At 45.4% G+C, this 14,953-nt stretch overlaps 1 protein-coding gene across 2 annotated transcripts in view; it reads left to right on the top strand.

Annotated features, from left to right (window-relative positions):
* Positions 1–14,953, top strand: part of ASAH2 (N-acylsphingosine amidohydrolase 2) — an 87,443-nt gene that overhangs the window by 32,504 nt on the left and 39,986 nt on the right. Inside the window, exons 1-4 of one of the 2 annotated variants that reach the window (XM_032883008.1) lie at positions 2,915–2,938; positions 3,037–3,213; positions 4,641–4,768; positions 5,914–5,991. In XM_032883008.1, coding sequence (XP_032738899.1) covers positions 2,930–2,938; positions 3,037–3,213; positions 4,641–4,768; positions 5,914–5,991 — 392 coding nt within the window. In that variant the 5' untranslated portion in view covers positions 2,915–2,929. Of the gene's footprint in view, positions 1–2,914; positions 2,939–3,036; positions 3,214–4,640; positions 4,769–5,913; positions 5,992–14,953 lie in introns of those variants that run through there. The other variant, XM_032883009.1, reaches the window with a different exon arrangement.

Here is a 14,953-nt window from a genome sequence, read left to right as displayed (position 1 = left end):
GGACAGGAGAACAGAGCAGTTTGCCAGATCTTTCCGTGGCAGGAACTCAGGTGTATCAGTATTAGGAAACTGAACACAGAGGTGTGAGCTGTAGACCTCTTCTTCACTCTGTTCAAACCCTCTCCTCTCCTGACGTAGGGAACTTACTAATTATAATGGTTACCCGCAGGCATTGTCATTAGATGATTGAGTTTTTCTTCCCTTCTTCTTTAAGTCCCATGTGTTGGACTTCATATTGGAGAGTGTAGTTTAGGATACAATGGCTGTGAGCTGTTTGTAGTCTTTTTTTTAAACATGAGAGCCATAATTTCTTTTTTTTAAAGATTTTATTTATTTATTTAACAGAGAGAGAGAGAGAGAGAGAGAGAGAGAGCGATCACAAATAGGCAGAAAGGCAGAGAGAGAGGGAGCCAGGCTCCCCACTGAGCAAAGAGCCTAATGTGGGGCTTGATCCCAGGACCCTGAGATCATGAGCTGAGCTAAAGACAGAGGCTTAACCCAATGAGCCACCCAGATGCCCCGAGAGCCATAATTTCTATCTGCTTAAAGGCTTGATTCCTGAGAGAATAAGGAGACAGACACTGATTTCTATAATCCTAACATCATAGTTCTCTGGGAATAAAAATGGGTGTAGTGCCAGGCTTGTAGTGAGTTTTGTGGTACCCCCTCAGTGACCTTTCCACCCGCTCCCAACAGATACCTCTTCCTTGTGAGTGTCGTCATCACTGTGTGGAAGAAGGTAAAAGAGCGACGAAACATGTGGGCTGGAGTTGGGTTCCACAGAAACAACATGGAAACTTTTTGGGATGGAGAATGTGGGCTACTTGGTCAGAGGGAGTTAGTCTGGTCATGTCCTATTTCCTCTCCACATTGGCTTGCAATAACCTAGCAATCAGTGTTTGGGGCCTGGATTGGTTCACGAGGCAGGATGGTTCGTAAGGTCTTCCTCATTCAATGGCCACACGAGTGGGTGAGGGTGTGTAGTTCTTCACCTAAAACAGAAGAGGTTGGATGGATGTGTTTATGTGTGTTGGGTATACGGTACCGAAGTTCCCGCCACACCCTTTTGCTCCGGTGTTGTTGGAACTGGCTTGGACCAGCTCATAGGGCTGACTGTTAAATGTTCAGGAACTTGCTAAGCTCGTTGTTAGATTTTGGTAGCTTGAAATGGACTGTGGTGGGGGTATTTATACGTCAGAAACTGGTGAACAATTAGAAGGCGGGGCTTTCGTTTCTGTCTGCATGACAGCTTCCCAGCACACTGCCGTCTGTGCCATTCTTGAGGTAGACAGGACTACGAATCAAAAAAGGCCTTCTTGTTTTGCTAAGCCCAGATTTGGATTCAGAATCCTTCTCAACACATTGCGTCTGAGAGCAGCTACCAGTAAGTAGGACTGGGTCCTCATGTAAGTGGTATTCACCGTCCCTGCCAGAGGGGAGACTTCATCACTGTGCCTGGTATTAGGTGATAGTGTCCTACGTCAAGGAAGGTTGGTTTGGGGTTGACACTTAAAAAAAAAAATTATTTATTTACTTATTTGAGAGAGAGCGAGTGTGCAGGGGGAGGGGCAGAGGGAGAGAATCTTCAAACAGACTCCCTACTGAGTGTGGAGCCCAACCAGGGGCTCGATCTCAGGACCCTGAGATCATGACCTGAGCCGAAACCAAGAGTTGGACGCTGAACTGACAGGTGCCCCGTGAGATCATTTTAATGATTTTTGGCCTAAAAAAAAGTCAGAACATCTTTCCCAGGGAAGCCACGATAATACCAACTTTCAGATTGGAGCTGATAAAAGCAGAGTCAGAAACAGGTGCCCGGCACCATCAGGGATTTCTCTCTGTTGTTTTCTCGACGTGTCTATGCCCCATAAGCGCACGTTCTCACACGTAATGACATGTTCTTGGGGTGATGAGTTCGGGGCGCCCTCCCCGGTCTCTCTGTGCGTGTTATCTCCTGCTCCACAACGAGTCATCTGGAAAACTCAGGGGCCTAAACCCATACTTGTCCTGTCCTTTCTGTGGCTCCAGAATCCCAGGGGGCCAGGCTGGGTGATTCCCACTGAGGTGAGAACAGCAGTTCCACACCTTCCTGCTGTGTCGTGAGGTGGGACTCCCGGGCTGCCTGAGGCTGCGGGTGTTGGAAGGCTTCCTGAGGTGAAGGGTCAATGGGTCTGAGGGGTCGGCAAGCTGGTGCTGACGAGAGGGTTCCTTTCCACACGGGGCGTCCCCACAGGGCTGCTGGGGTGTCCTTACATCATGGCAGCTGGCTTCCCTCAGACCAGTAAGTGTGACCCCACGTGTCTGGTGTTGAGTTCTTCATTTTGGGCCAGGAGGCAGTGAAGAAGCCTGGACACGCTCTGTTCACTTTTCCCTGTGCAAATGAAGAGCTCAGGCTCTTCATTTTAAGCCTCTGATGGAAGATGACGTCTTTGAAAGGTGGTTTTCCTCGCTGACCCCCATCACTCTCTCTTTCCCTACCCAGAAACATTTTTCTTCATGGAACTCAGCCCTGCATGATCTAATGTAATATTACACACTTCTCTGTTTGCTCATCTCTCTCCCATTAAGTAAAAAAGCTTCGTCAGGGTGGGAACCTCACCTATCCCTAGCGCTCAGGCCAGTGCCTGGACGCTAACGCTACATGTGGAATAATGAATAGGAACGTGCACTCTTTCTATTGAGACATGGATCTGCATTGTGGCCCTGCTACTTATGAGAGCGGTGGGCATGGTATTTATCTTCTGGACACTTCCGTGTTCTCAGCTGGTTGTTACAAAGATTCTAAAACAACATAATGCGTGTGATACCCGACCCAGTGCTTGCACAGAGCGAGGAGCCATGAAACGTAGGCCTTGGCAGGGACCCTTGGTGTTGACGTTGTTACCATGGCAACACGCTCCCGCCTAGAGGGAAGGGCCACCCGCCAGGGATGTCATTGATAGGGACTGGCGATGAGCCTCTCCCGAGCCTTTTCCATAGTGAGTTGTTCTGTTATCCCTCTTCTTAGTTCTAATTTTTTTTTCTTTTCTCCTGTAGGTTCTGAACAGACTGCAGCGTAAATACGGCTCCCTGTACAGAAGGGACAATGTCGTCCTGAGTGGCACTCACACTCACTCGGGGCCAGCGGGGTTTTTCCAGTACACTGTATTTGTCATCGCCAGCGAAGGGTTCAGCAGTCGAACTTTTGAATACATGGTCACTGGCATCGTGAAGGTAGGCACAGAGGGTTCAGGAGTGGTTTGCTGTGATAGGGAGAGAGTCCTTTTAGGATCTCGGGCTGCGCGTCTTTGCTCCTACCTTGCCCCCGTTCCTGACTCCCATGTAGCTTCTGGTCTCCCAGGCACCGACCGATGGAGAGAGGACAGTTCTCTGCAGGAAGCCTCATGCCGTTGTCTAAAGGGACGGTCATAACCTTTGTAACACAGAGGGCCCCACGCAGTCTGTTCTCTGCGCTAAGTCACACGGAAAGGAACCCATCAAGGAACCTAAAGTAATTACGAGTAATTGTCATCTTGCTTCCTATTTCCCAGACACAATGACGGGGGATCCTGTTTCCACACACACTCTCAGTGCTCACCCACATCCTCAATGGTCACTGCAGATGACATGGTGCTCCTTCCAGAACGCCCAGACCCCCTGCTGTTGCTGGCTTGGGTGCCTCTTACTCCTCTCTCCCCAGCTCTCACACAGGATCCTTTCTAGTGTTCTCTTCATGCTTTCGCCTTTGAAATGTAGTCTCTCTCTACTTTTTCTCATGAAGCTACTCACTAAGCCCGGCAATCTAGTCAGCAAAAGCAGACATGTCTTTTTTTTTTTTTTTTAAAGATTTTATTTATTTAATCGAGAGAGTGAGAGTATGAGAGAGAGAGACAGAGATCATGAGCAGGCAGGAATGAGTAGAGGGAGAAGCAGGCGCCCTGCAGAGCAGGGAGCCCGATGTGGGACTTGATCCCAGGACCCTGCAATCACCTGAGCCGAAGGCGGACACTGAACTGACTGAGCCACCCAGGAGCCCCCAGACATGTCATTACAACAATGTTTTCCAGATTCTGCCTCGCAGTTCATGACTGGCTGTGTGAAATCAATTTCGTGGGTTGCGATATGCCCTGAGATCAGAGATCGGATCAGAGAGAATCATGGTGCCAAACACATCATAAGGATATAGTTCATCTTGTGGACGCCTGTTTTAGGACACACATGTCGAGGGATATTAAGCTGTGATGAAGAATATATTGCTTATTGTGGTTTTGAGTTAGAAAAGTTCCAAAAAACTTTGCCTCAGAGGGTGGGGTGGATGGAGTAGGTATGGAGGAGAAACGCCTACATGTTACCAATTCTGGTCCAGTGCTGGGGGAGTCGCTCCCAGTTTGGCCCCCTGAACCTGAGGATGGTGCCTGACATGGGCGCCGCAGGACACTCAGGTGCCCATCGGTACGAGCTCCTGGGTTCCCAGCAATTCTGTGTCTCAGCCCCGAGACCAACTGCGCACCCCCAGAGTGACTGACCCTCCCCCTAGCGGGGGCAGCTTGGAGACCAAGGAAACTGTCCACAGCACCCTTGTCTTTGTATTGACTAAGTCTGTACCCCACCAGGATTTCTAAATTCACAACTCGCTCGTGCTCTCTCTCTTTAACCCACAGAGCATCGAGATGGCACACAGAAATATGAAACCAGGCAAAATCTTTATCAACAAAGGAATTGTGGAAGGTGCCCAGATCAACCGAAGCCCTTCTTCCTACCTTCAGAATCCCGAGTCAGAGCGAGCCAGGTGAGGGGATGATTGGAATCAGATCATGTGTTTCCTTTAGCTGTTGGTCACAAAATCTAAGAACACAGTTGTTCCTCAAGGAATGGGGTGGGATCCTGAAGGAGTATTAAAACTGATAAATTTGAAGCATGCTTAGAGTTTAGGAGTGGCAGAAATACCAAGTCAGTACCTGCACACAGTCTGGGTGCTTTGCTGGCTGTTGGGGGAGGGCAGGTGTCAGTGCCAATGTCGGAAGGACTCGCGGCTTTGAAATTGGGCACGACTCTGGTCTCATCTCAGCTTGATCTCTTCCTAACCGTGTGACCTTTGGTTATTTACTTGTTCCTAATCTATGGGCTCTCAGCCTCTTCTGTAAAGTGGAGATCAAAGTGTGTGCAACATATATTTGTTAAATTAATGAATAGCTCCTTTTATTATGTCATTCAGAAGAAATCATCTTCGTCCAGGAGACTGTGGCAAGAGAAAGGACATAAAAGGATAAAGAAACTGGAATGAAAAGCAAGAAAGAAAACTAGCAGAGTTGAATGGAACAACTAAGGGAGATAGTTATTTGTCTTTTTTTTTTTAACGTGCTGAACCAGGTCTGCAACAGACAAGAAGCACTTGCCTACTACAACGTAGGAAAAGAATATTTCCATTTTGATGTGACCGCTTAACCTTTTACATTTGTCTGTGTACTTTTCAGTAGATTTCAAAGGAGCTGATTTTTAGAAAACATAATCTGACACCCCTTGAAAGGACATGAAAGAGCCGCTTTACGCTGCAGGTCACGAATGCTTTTCATTTTGCATAGTCACTGCTATTTTTAAGAGATTCCATTAGAATTTAATCTGAGTAGAAATTTCAAGGGCAGATCCTTTTTGTAAGAAATACCAGTATGTTATTGAAGATCACGTGTACGACATAGAGATGTACACATCACCTCTCGTTGGCTGGCCTGATGCCTCTGACTCTGGTGGCGTTTGCAAACCATTTCTTTAGCCAAGGAATGGGGTCCCTGGTGTGGTTCCTGAGACTGTCAGCCTGTCAGGGCGCCTGGCTTACGGAAAGGCGTTTTGGTTTCTGTGTCAGCTTCTACTGCTGGTCACACAGGAGGGCCAGGCTCTGATATAGAAGTGACTGAGTTTCTTTGTTTGGCTGACTAGGTATTCTTCAAATACTGACAAAGAAATGGTCGTCCTAAAGATGCAAGATTTGAATGGAGCTGAACTGGGCCTCCTCAGGTACTCTGTTCACTTTTTTTTTTTTTTTTTTTTTTTGGTTTTCATTCTGTCTGGATAACTTTCCTGAATCCTGCGGAGGGGGTGTGGGGAGGGAGAGACTAGAATCGTGGCAGAAGGGGTTGAGAATATGTTGAGTGGTTAAGAGTCCAGACGTGGCAATCAGACCCATCTGGGATCCAGCCGTGGACCCCGGGGCAAGATTCTCAGCTTCCCAGGGCTCAGTTCCACAGCAGGAAAACAGGGTTAGTTAAAGGACGATGTAAATGAGGGGACTGCGTGCAGAAAGCAGCATAGCATCTGGCGTGTGATGTAAGAATTCAGTCAATGCTAGTGCTTGTTCCTCTCTCACGACGTCATATACGGGACATCCCCCCTGTAATGAGATGCACCACTCTCTCTGGGTAAAATGAGAAAATGCTCTGACCGACCAGGCATGGGATGGTGGGTTCGAGATGATTTACCTGTGTTTTCCTACAAGAAAGAAGTGACATCTAACGTAGGACAGTGCTAACTAGTGATGGAAGCAGAATTGAGGCAGAAACTACAGCTTGGCATGGATTTGAGTCCCGTTTTATATGTAAGAGAACATGGATTTTGTTTTCTTCAAAAAGAAGGCATTTGCATTCACGTGTGAATTTGGTCCCTGCAATCAGACAGTCTCGGCTACTGGATGGGTAACAGTGCCGATGCCTTGATATGCGGATTCCAAGTGATCGAGGATGCCCAGTGGGAGCACAAGATGGCGCACGGGCCCTGCGGTTAAGTGGCCTGGGGTCACTCTGGGTTCTCATTGTGATGAGCTGTGTGACTTTGGCTAAGTTACTAAACTGCTCTAAGTCTTGATTTTCTTACTTTCAAAATGAGGGATAAGGTGAGCCCTCAAAATGTTGCTAATAAGTGTTAGTGAAGGCAGTACGTGAAAGTTTCTATGGAAGTCAAATTCACAGTTAATTAAAAGTAATAAGTAATAAGAGGTGAATGAAAAAGTAATAAGAGGTGAATGAAAACATGAAAGACCATGACCAGGACTGGCACTATAACTAGTTGGGGGGCAGCCTGGTGGTGCAGTGTTCTAGTGTTCATGTAGGTTTTAGGACTTGAGTTCAAATCCTAACCTTCTACTTACTAACTCTGAGGCCTGGGGGAAGTAACCTACCTACTTACACCTCAGCCATTCCATTTGAGACTGGGAATTCCATTGAAACTCATAGGATCGTTTCAAGACTAAATGAGGTAATACTTGCAAAGAACGCCATTACTGGCTTATCAGAGTGCTTGACATTCTTAGCGTTGGAGTTACTTCTTTGGGTTTCAGGTGAGGTCACTAGAAAGTCCCTGATAAAATAGTCTTTATTTTCCAGGCTGACATAATAGGAGTCATCCATCCATTAATGATTAATTCATCTACTGATCAGTGCCCCCGGCCCGGTGTTTCACTCAATAGACTTTCTAAAATATCAGGGCTGCGACTGTGTGCTGGGGGTATGAATAAGGCATGGTTCTTATCTGGAAGGTCCTATCCCTGACCAGTGGGATGATTGGGGCAGGGGACAGAGACACACACAAGGAATCATAACATAAATCACATGGTCATGAATGTTACCACCTGGGCATGAATAAATGCTGTGGGAATTTGAAGGAGCTGGCACTGATGCGGGAGCAATGTGGAAGGCTTCATAGAGAAAATGACGTTCACATTGGATCTGAAGGACCTGGGGGATTTCTCATGGAGGCCTGAAAACACGGTGAGCTGTGAGGCCAGAGTATGGGTGACTATCAGACAGGGGGCTAGGGATGAACCTGAAAAGGTGAGCTAGTTCTAGACTGTGAGTCACGCTGGTGGGACATTTGGTGCAGAGACCATCAGGACACAAGCGTGTCATCTGTGACTAGTAAGAGAATTCCACATTTATTGGGAGAAGAAGGACCATTATTCCTTATCGTTTCTGCCTAACTCCTGGCCGGATGACTGAGACCGTTCATGATTCCCTTTTATTAGTTTCTGAATCATTTAGCAATGCCAACGGAAAGCTAAAACATGTTATCCTTTTGACAGATGTTCTTTGCTTCCTTGCATATGACTATATAACATATCTAGAAGTCTCAGGGTCAACTGTCAAGGTTATAACAGCTCTTCTCCATCTGCTAGGCGTTAACACAGTGCAATAACTTTCTATTGTTTGCGTAGCTGCCATATGTTCTCTGTGATGTAATTGTTCCAGCAATTGCTTCTTGTTGCATCATGATAATTGGTCTTTGAATGCATTAAAAATGATCCAAAGCATAAAGTCAAGTCTGGGCTGCTCAGTAACTCAGCCGCCACATGTAGGTGCCTGCTGTTAGGCAGACTCCCAAGGTAGGAGGAGTCTGAATCTCAGATTTGCAGATCATGGGTATCATCTAGTTCAAAGGTCAGCTATGGCCTAGAAAGGGGATGCAATCTGTCTGTTATCATGGCCAAGACTGTTCTCTTTGCACTGAAAATCATATTGAAGCCCACAATTGATTCTCTGCTACTTTCATTTTTGTTTTCATTTCTTCATTCCCTAAGTCTGCCCTGGGTACCTACTATGTGGCATGCAGGACTCCCCAGTCCTTGGAATGGTGCATTTCCTGACTATGAAATCAGGAATCAAATACCTTGGAACCAAATCCCCATGCCTGTGCTCCTTGAGCAAATCCTTTAAATTCTCAGATACTCAATTTCCGTATTTCTCAAATGTGGATCTAATATCTTCAGGCTATTAGTTACTCATCTGTACATTAAATATTGTAGAGTATATGTGTCCTGAACTCAGCTAGCACTATAGATACACTGATGAGCAGAAATAGACGGGAGTTGTTGCCCTTACAGAATTTATAGTCTCCTGGTAGAGACAAAAGGTATCCAAATAGTCATACAAATAATTATAATTGGGTTATAACTGTATGATTATATAATTATAATTGGGTTAAGTGTTATGAAAGGAAGGTATGTGCAACTCTCTTAAAGGGACTTGACCTGGTTGGGGAGACTGGGAAAAGATTCCTTAGGAAAGTAACAATGGAGCTAAAAACCAATGGAAGGGTGAGAATTAAAGTGCAAAATGGGGGAGGTGGCTGCAGGTGGTGGTGGTGAAGGAACATTTAATGTAGATGGAGAAGCATGTGCAAAAGTCCTGTGGTCCATTTGAGGAGCTGATAGAAGGTCTGTGTGGCTGGAGTGCGGGGGAGAGAGTGTTGTGAGTCAAAGCGAGTAGTAGAGATTAAATGTTATGATAAAAGTTTTGGTCTTTACACCAGGAGGAAGGGAAAATCATTAAAGTGTTTTAAGTTGGGGTTGGGAGATGGATGCTCTTGAAAGGTTAGGAAGAGTGGTGACCTGAAAAATGGGATAGAATTATGTGTGTGAACCTATTGCATAAGTCATTAAGTTCTTTGCATTCATGAGGGCACCATTTGCTTCGGTTGGCCTATCTATGCCAGGAAAGTGTTTCTTTTTGCCTGACGCTATCTCATACAGAAACAGTTAATGATTTGTCTCCAGATGTGGAGGACATGTTTGGGATGTTCTGAATTCTGAATTAAAATGGAAGCCGGTGGCATTCACAAAATCCACATTGGGGCAGCTCTGGAAGGCACCCCAAAGAAGGAGTCTGTTCTCCAATGGGGAACACAACGTTAAGTCTTGCGAGATCCTGTTGGAACAGGACACCATGGGAAGGAGGGAACTCTGAAGGGAGAAAACCAGCTGAGGTTTCAAATGTCTGTACCCACAGGAAAGTCATAAGGGTGGGCAGATAATCTGAATGGCAGCTCTGGTTGGTGGCGAGCCACTTCTCCCAGTAGCCCTTGCACCTGAGGCTCTGGGTGTTAGTGGGGTGGGGTCTTGGGGTGTATGGGGGGCCAGGCTCATTTTCCTCAAGCTCCAGGCACCAGCACAGGCTTGGTCTCCCTGCTCTTCCCTCTCTCCCCTGTCGGGTTCTCCTCCTTCAGCTTGTAGGAGGGCCATGGACTCTCCTCTTCCTTTTCTTATCTTGTCAGCCCTGTTGGGCTCTGTCCAGCATGGCTTCTCGTCACCAGAGCTGTGAGGAAGGTCTAAGCAAATTTCTGAATGATTTCTCAACCCCCTTGTGTTTTACACACTGAAGACCTTCTTATTCTTGCAGAAAGGGGTGGTGTGAGGGAGTTCTTCCTAAAGTGTTTTTTGTTTATTTGTTTGTTTGTTTGTTTTTTGGACAGAGAGAGAGATCACAAGTATGCAGAGAGGCAGGCAGAGAGAGAGGGGGTTGCAGGCTCCCTGGTGAGCAGAGAGCCCGATGTGGGGCTTGATCCCAGGATCCCAGGGTCATGACCTGAGCCAAAGGCAGAGGCTTAACCCGCTGAGCCACCCAGGCGCCCTGAGGGGGGGTTACAAACAACTGTTACAAACAACAGGATGATTTGTTCATCCCATTTGAATAATTGGTGTACACACTTAGAGAAGCCCGATTGGTGACATTAAGCTAATTTACTTGGATGATGGTGCCTTATAGAACTTGGTTGTAGGGTGTGTGTTCATGTGTAAATCTTCTCTACCTTCTGTGAGCATGACTTCTTGAACCATCAAGTCTGTCCGTTCTGCCTTCTGTGTTTGCCCCTTAGTCTCCTCACCGCACTCACGGAGCAAACAAGGAACGCTTAGTGACTGCTTTTCACCAGCCATTCTGGACTTCTCCTTTCTCCACTTCCTCGCATCTTTGTTGGCACAGATACCTTCTCCATTAGCGTCCACTCTGGTTTGTGAAACCCCACTCTCTATTTCTATGTCCTGAATTTCTTCTTCCTGTTCCACCTCATCCATGTTGATGCCGTCTTCTCGCTCCAACTTCCTGTCAGTGCACTTGTAGTGTTCCTCTCCGGTAGAGGATAGGCCTAGGGCTGTGTGGCGAGTGATTGTCCTGCATCTGGTCCGTCCCTGTTCAAAGTGAAGCTCCCTACTAAGCACTCTTTGATGACAAGGGTGATGATAGCTGACTGATGACAGATATAAATCATGCTTGTTAATTTGAATTGTTAAATTCAAAAGATTAAAAACCAAAAGTTTATAGGGGTGCCTGGGTGGCTCAGTCGGTTAAGCCTCTGCCTTCGGCTCAGGTCATGATCCCAGGGTCCTGGAATCGAGCCCCGCGTTGGGCTCTCTGCTCAGCAGGGAGCCTGCTTCTCCCTCTCTCTCTCTCTGCCTGCCTCTCTGCCTACTTGTGATCTCTATGTGTCAAATAAATAAGTAAAATCTTTAAAAAAAAAAAACCTTTGTATTCTCATGTTAGCATCACTAACTTGGTTCTCTACAGGTTAGAATTTGCAGGTATATTTTTCTATCATTTTCTTTCAACTTTTATTTGTTCGTACATTTTAGAGGTATCCCTTATGAGTATCGTATAGCTTTATTTATTTCTTACTTTGACAATCTTCATCGTTTCATAAGTGAGTTTAGTCCATTTTTAGGAATTGTGATTATTACATATCTACACTTTGGGGATATCTTTTCACTTTGTGCTATTTGTCTCTCTTTTTCAATGTCTTTTCTCCCTCTCTTATCCTTTTAAGATTGATAGAGATTTAAAAAATATCTTTGAGTGGAAGATTATAGGGGCACCTGTGGGGCTTAGTCGGTTAAGTGTCTGCCTTTGGCTCAGGTCATGACCTCAAGGTGCTGGGATCAAGGCCTGCATCAGACTCCCTACTCATAGGGGAGCCTGTGTCTCCCTTCCCCGCTCCCCGTGCTTATGCTATCTCTCTTTCTGTATCAAATAAGTAAATAAAACCTTTTTAAAAAATAATGGAATATAATAATTTCCAAGGGTGGCGGCAACAAAAACTCTTATCACATGTATTCTGTACAAAGTGACCTCGATAGGACCCATGAAAAGGCTTTTCATGGAGAGGCTTTCTCCAGCCCTTGAGTCGTGGCTAGCCATGGGATCGTTTTGCCTAATAGATGGTGGCAGGGGGGGACCCTGTGGCAGGGTTGGGATAACTTTTTGCCTTTTAATGGGCTTTATTTTTTAGGCCAGTTTTAGGGTCCTGACAAAACGAAGCAGAAAGTGCAGAGATTTTCCCATATACCATCTGCCTGTCCTTTCCCCCATCAACATCTGGGACCAGAGGGCTATACATCGTAAATTCAGTGAACTACACGGATACATCATTATCACCCAAAGTCCGTAGTTTACATCAGACTTCACCCTTGCGGTGGTATCAAATGGTTTTTATTTTTTATTTTACTTTAAAATTTTTTAAAGATTTTATTCATTTATTTGACAGACAGAGATCACAAGTAGGCAGAGAGGCAGGCAGAGAGAGAGAGAAAGGAGGAAGCAGGCTCCCCGCAGAGCAGAGAGTCTGATGTGGGACTCGATCCCAGGACGCCGAGATCATGACCTGAGCCGAAGGCAGAGGCTTTAACCCATTGAGCCACCCAGGCGTCCCTCAAGTGGTTTTTAAAATCTCCTCTCTTTTGTTCATATATTTTAAAATATTTCAACAATAAACAAGAAACAAAAAGGGGAGGAAAATTAAAAATCACCTGGTAATTCTGGGATAGGATAGCCTCTATTACCATTTTGTTATATAGCTTGTTAGATCTTTTCCTAATCATATCCATACATTTTTTTTATTTGAAAAAGTGAGACTTTGTATACCATTGGTAACTTTTTCATCTAGAAGCACCTTATGAGTACCTTTCAATGCTACTAAGTATTTTTTAAAGTCACCATTTTAAATGGCTGTGTGATAGCCCATTGTATGTATGACAAGGTACTCAACAAATCGGCAATCATTTGATACTTAGTTTATAGTTTTTGCCATCATAAATGCAACGCGATAAGCATTCCAGAACAGATATCTTGTATATTTGCCAGTGATTTCCTTAAGCTTGAATTCCTAGAAGTGTGATTGCTGGGCTCAAAAGGACTGCTGGTTACTACCCCTTTTCTTGTAAGTGGCCAAACAGCCCTCTGGAAGGTTTCTGCTTGTTTTCACTCCTGCCACCCAAACACGAGTGGGGTGTTGTTCTCCGTGTTTTTGTCCATCTTCATATTATCCTGCTATCCGATTATTCTGAATAATAGATCCCAAAAGCCAAATCACGTCTGTCTTCCTTTCAGTTCCTTCAGTTCCTGGTTCATTAGGCTGGAATTTAGAAGATACTCTCTGGGCCATTTCTTATTCTGCCTTCGTTGATTGCTTCATCATGCCATTTAGGATATAAGAATTTTGATTGCAGTGACTTACTGGGACCTCCCGAAACCAGCTATCTCCCCAATAACATTATTGAGAGGGTCATCTGGGACTTTTGAATGAAAGTCCCAGATGACAATAAAAATATTAAAATATATTAAAATAAAAATATAAAAAATACAATAAAAATAGCTGAGAATGGAAGAGAGATGGTAGAAAGATTTTTTTGCGGATGCTGGCCACCGAGTTCCCCTGTAACTTCAGGAAGGCTCCCCTGGCTAGAGCTCATGGTCTTCCTTTTATCCGAGCAGTCTGGTTCGTATTGACTGCATCTGCTTGTTTAAAAATTCAACTTGTCCTTTGGGTCCTACTAGTATAAAGCAATGAAACACTCTTTCCTCTTCTTTCCAGATACTTTGTAGTGGGGCAGGGTGAGGACTGTAAGGGAGGGGAAAAGGGGTGTGTGGTTTAGGGTAATTTGCGCCAGGAGCCACAGCAGACAGACCATGAAATTCTAGTGGCATAACCTGTTAAAGACTCGAAATGTGCACACGCGCAAAGTCCCATAAAAATTGGGTGGTCCTTTTGCTTCTGTGTGATTGGCCAGAGCTCTTCACAGGTCCCATCCTGCTAGTGAGATGGGGAATAGAGGACTCTGGGTATTTGGTAAGCCCTTACATTTCTGCCACAGGAGGGCAAGGTTTCTTCCTTTGATTAGTTCATGTGCATATGATGTGGGTTGCATATACCCAGGTTCACATGAACCCTATGTTTTAGTGTTGTCTTAATCTTATCGCACACACATGCACACACACAGAGCTTTGCATCTCTTTCCCCCTTCTCCTGACCATCACCGTCATCAGCTACAGCAGCGGGGTCAAGATTACAACGATCCTGCTCATCATAGTGGTAATCTATTCCCTTCTTAGTGGAGAACATTGGTTGTGTTAAGCACTTTGGATGTGCTTACTTATTCCTTTGGTTGTCAAATGGGCGGCAAATACTACAGTTATCATTATCATACAGAAATGAACACTGAGGTTCCACTAGATTAAGCAATTTGTGTCTGAGTCTAGAGCTAGTACTCTAGCTGCTAAAACATAGGGCCTTTGTAGCACTTTCTTAAGGAGGTCCTAACACATTCTTATAGTCTGACTGGCTTAAAACAACAGAAATTGATTCTCTCGCATGTCAAGAGGCCAGAAATCCAAAATCAGCTGGCAGGGTTGGTTTCTCTTGGATGCTCTCAGGGAGAGTCTGTTCCATGTGTCCCCCAGCTTCTGTTGTAGACCCTTCACATTGCCTGCTTCTCGATGTCTCAGGGCATCTCTCTGTTCCTTTCCTCTTGGTATGAGGACACCAGTCACTAGATATAAGACCCAACCCAGGCCAATATGATTTCATTTGCTCTTTTCCTTTTTTATATCTCTAAAGACTATTTCCACATTAAGGTCACATTCTGAGGATCTGGTGGACCTGAATATGGTGGTGGGTGGGGGGCACTGTTCAACCCACTACAGCTTCCTATATTGTATTTACCTCAAAGGATCCCATACTACTACATATCTTTGTGAACACTACCTTTGAATGGATGTACAATATTCTCCTTCCCCATTGGTGGACATTTAGGCTGGAGAGGGCTGCCATTAGTGCATAAGACCTTCGTGCACAGCATACACAGGCGCTCCCTTCTCTGGGCTGACTGAGGTGCCGAGCTCTGTGAGCCAGGCAAGGACTGGATTTCAGCCTCTGTTTACCCCTT

Source organism: Lontra canadensis, unplaced genomic scaffold, assembly GCF_010015895.1.
Source record: "Lontra canadensis isolate GAN:19392208 unplaced genomic scaffold, GSC_riverotter_1.0 scaffold85, whole genome shotgun sequence".
In the NCBI taxonomy this organism is placed as follows: Eukaryota; Metazoa; Chordata; class Mammalia; order Carnivora; family Mustelidae; genus Lontra; species Lontra canadensis.
The sequence above is the reverse complement of the archived record's forward strand: the minus strand, read 5'-3'. Positions and strand labels throughout refer to the sequence as shown.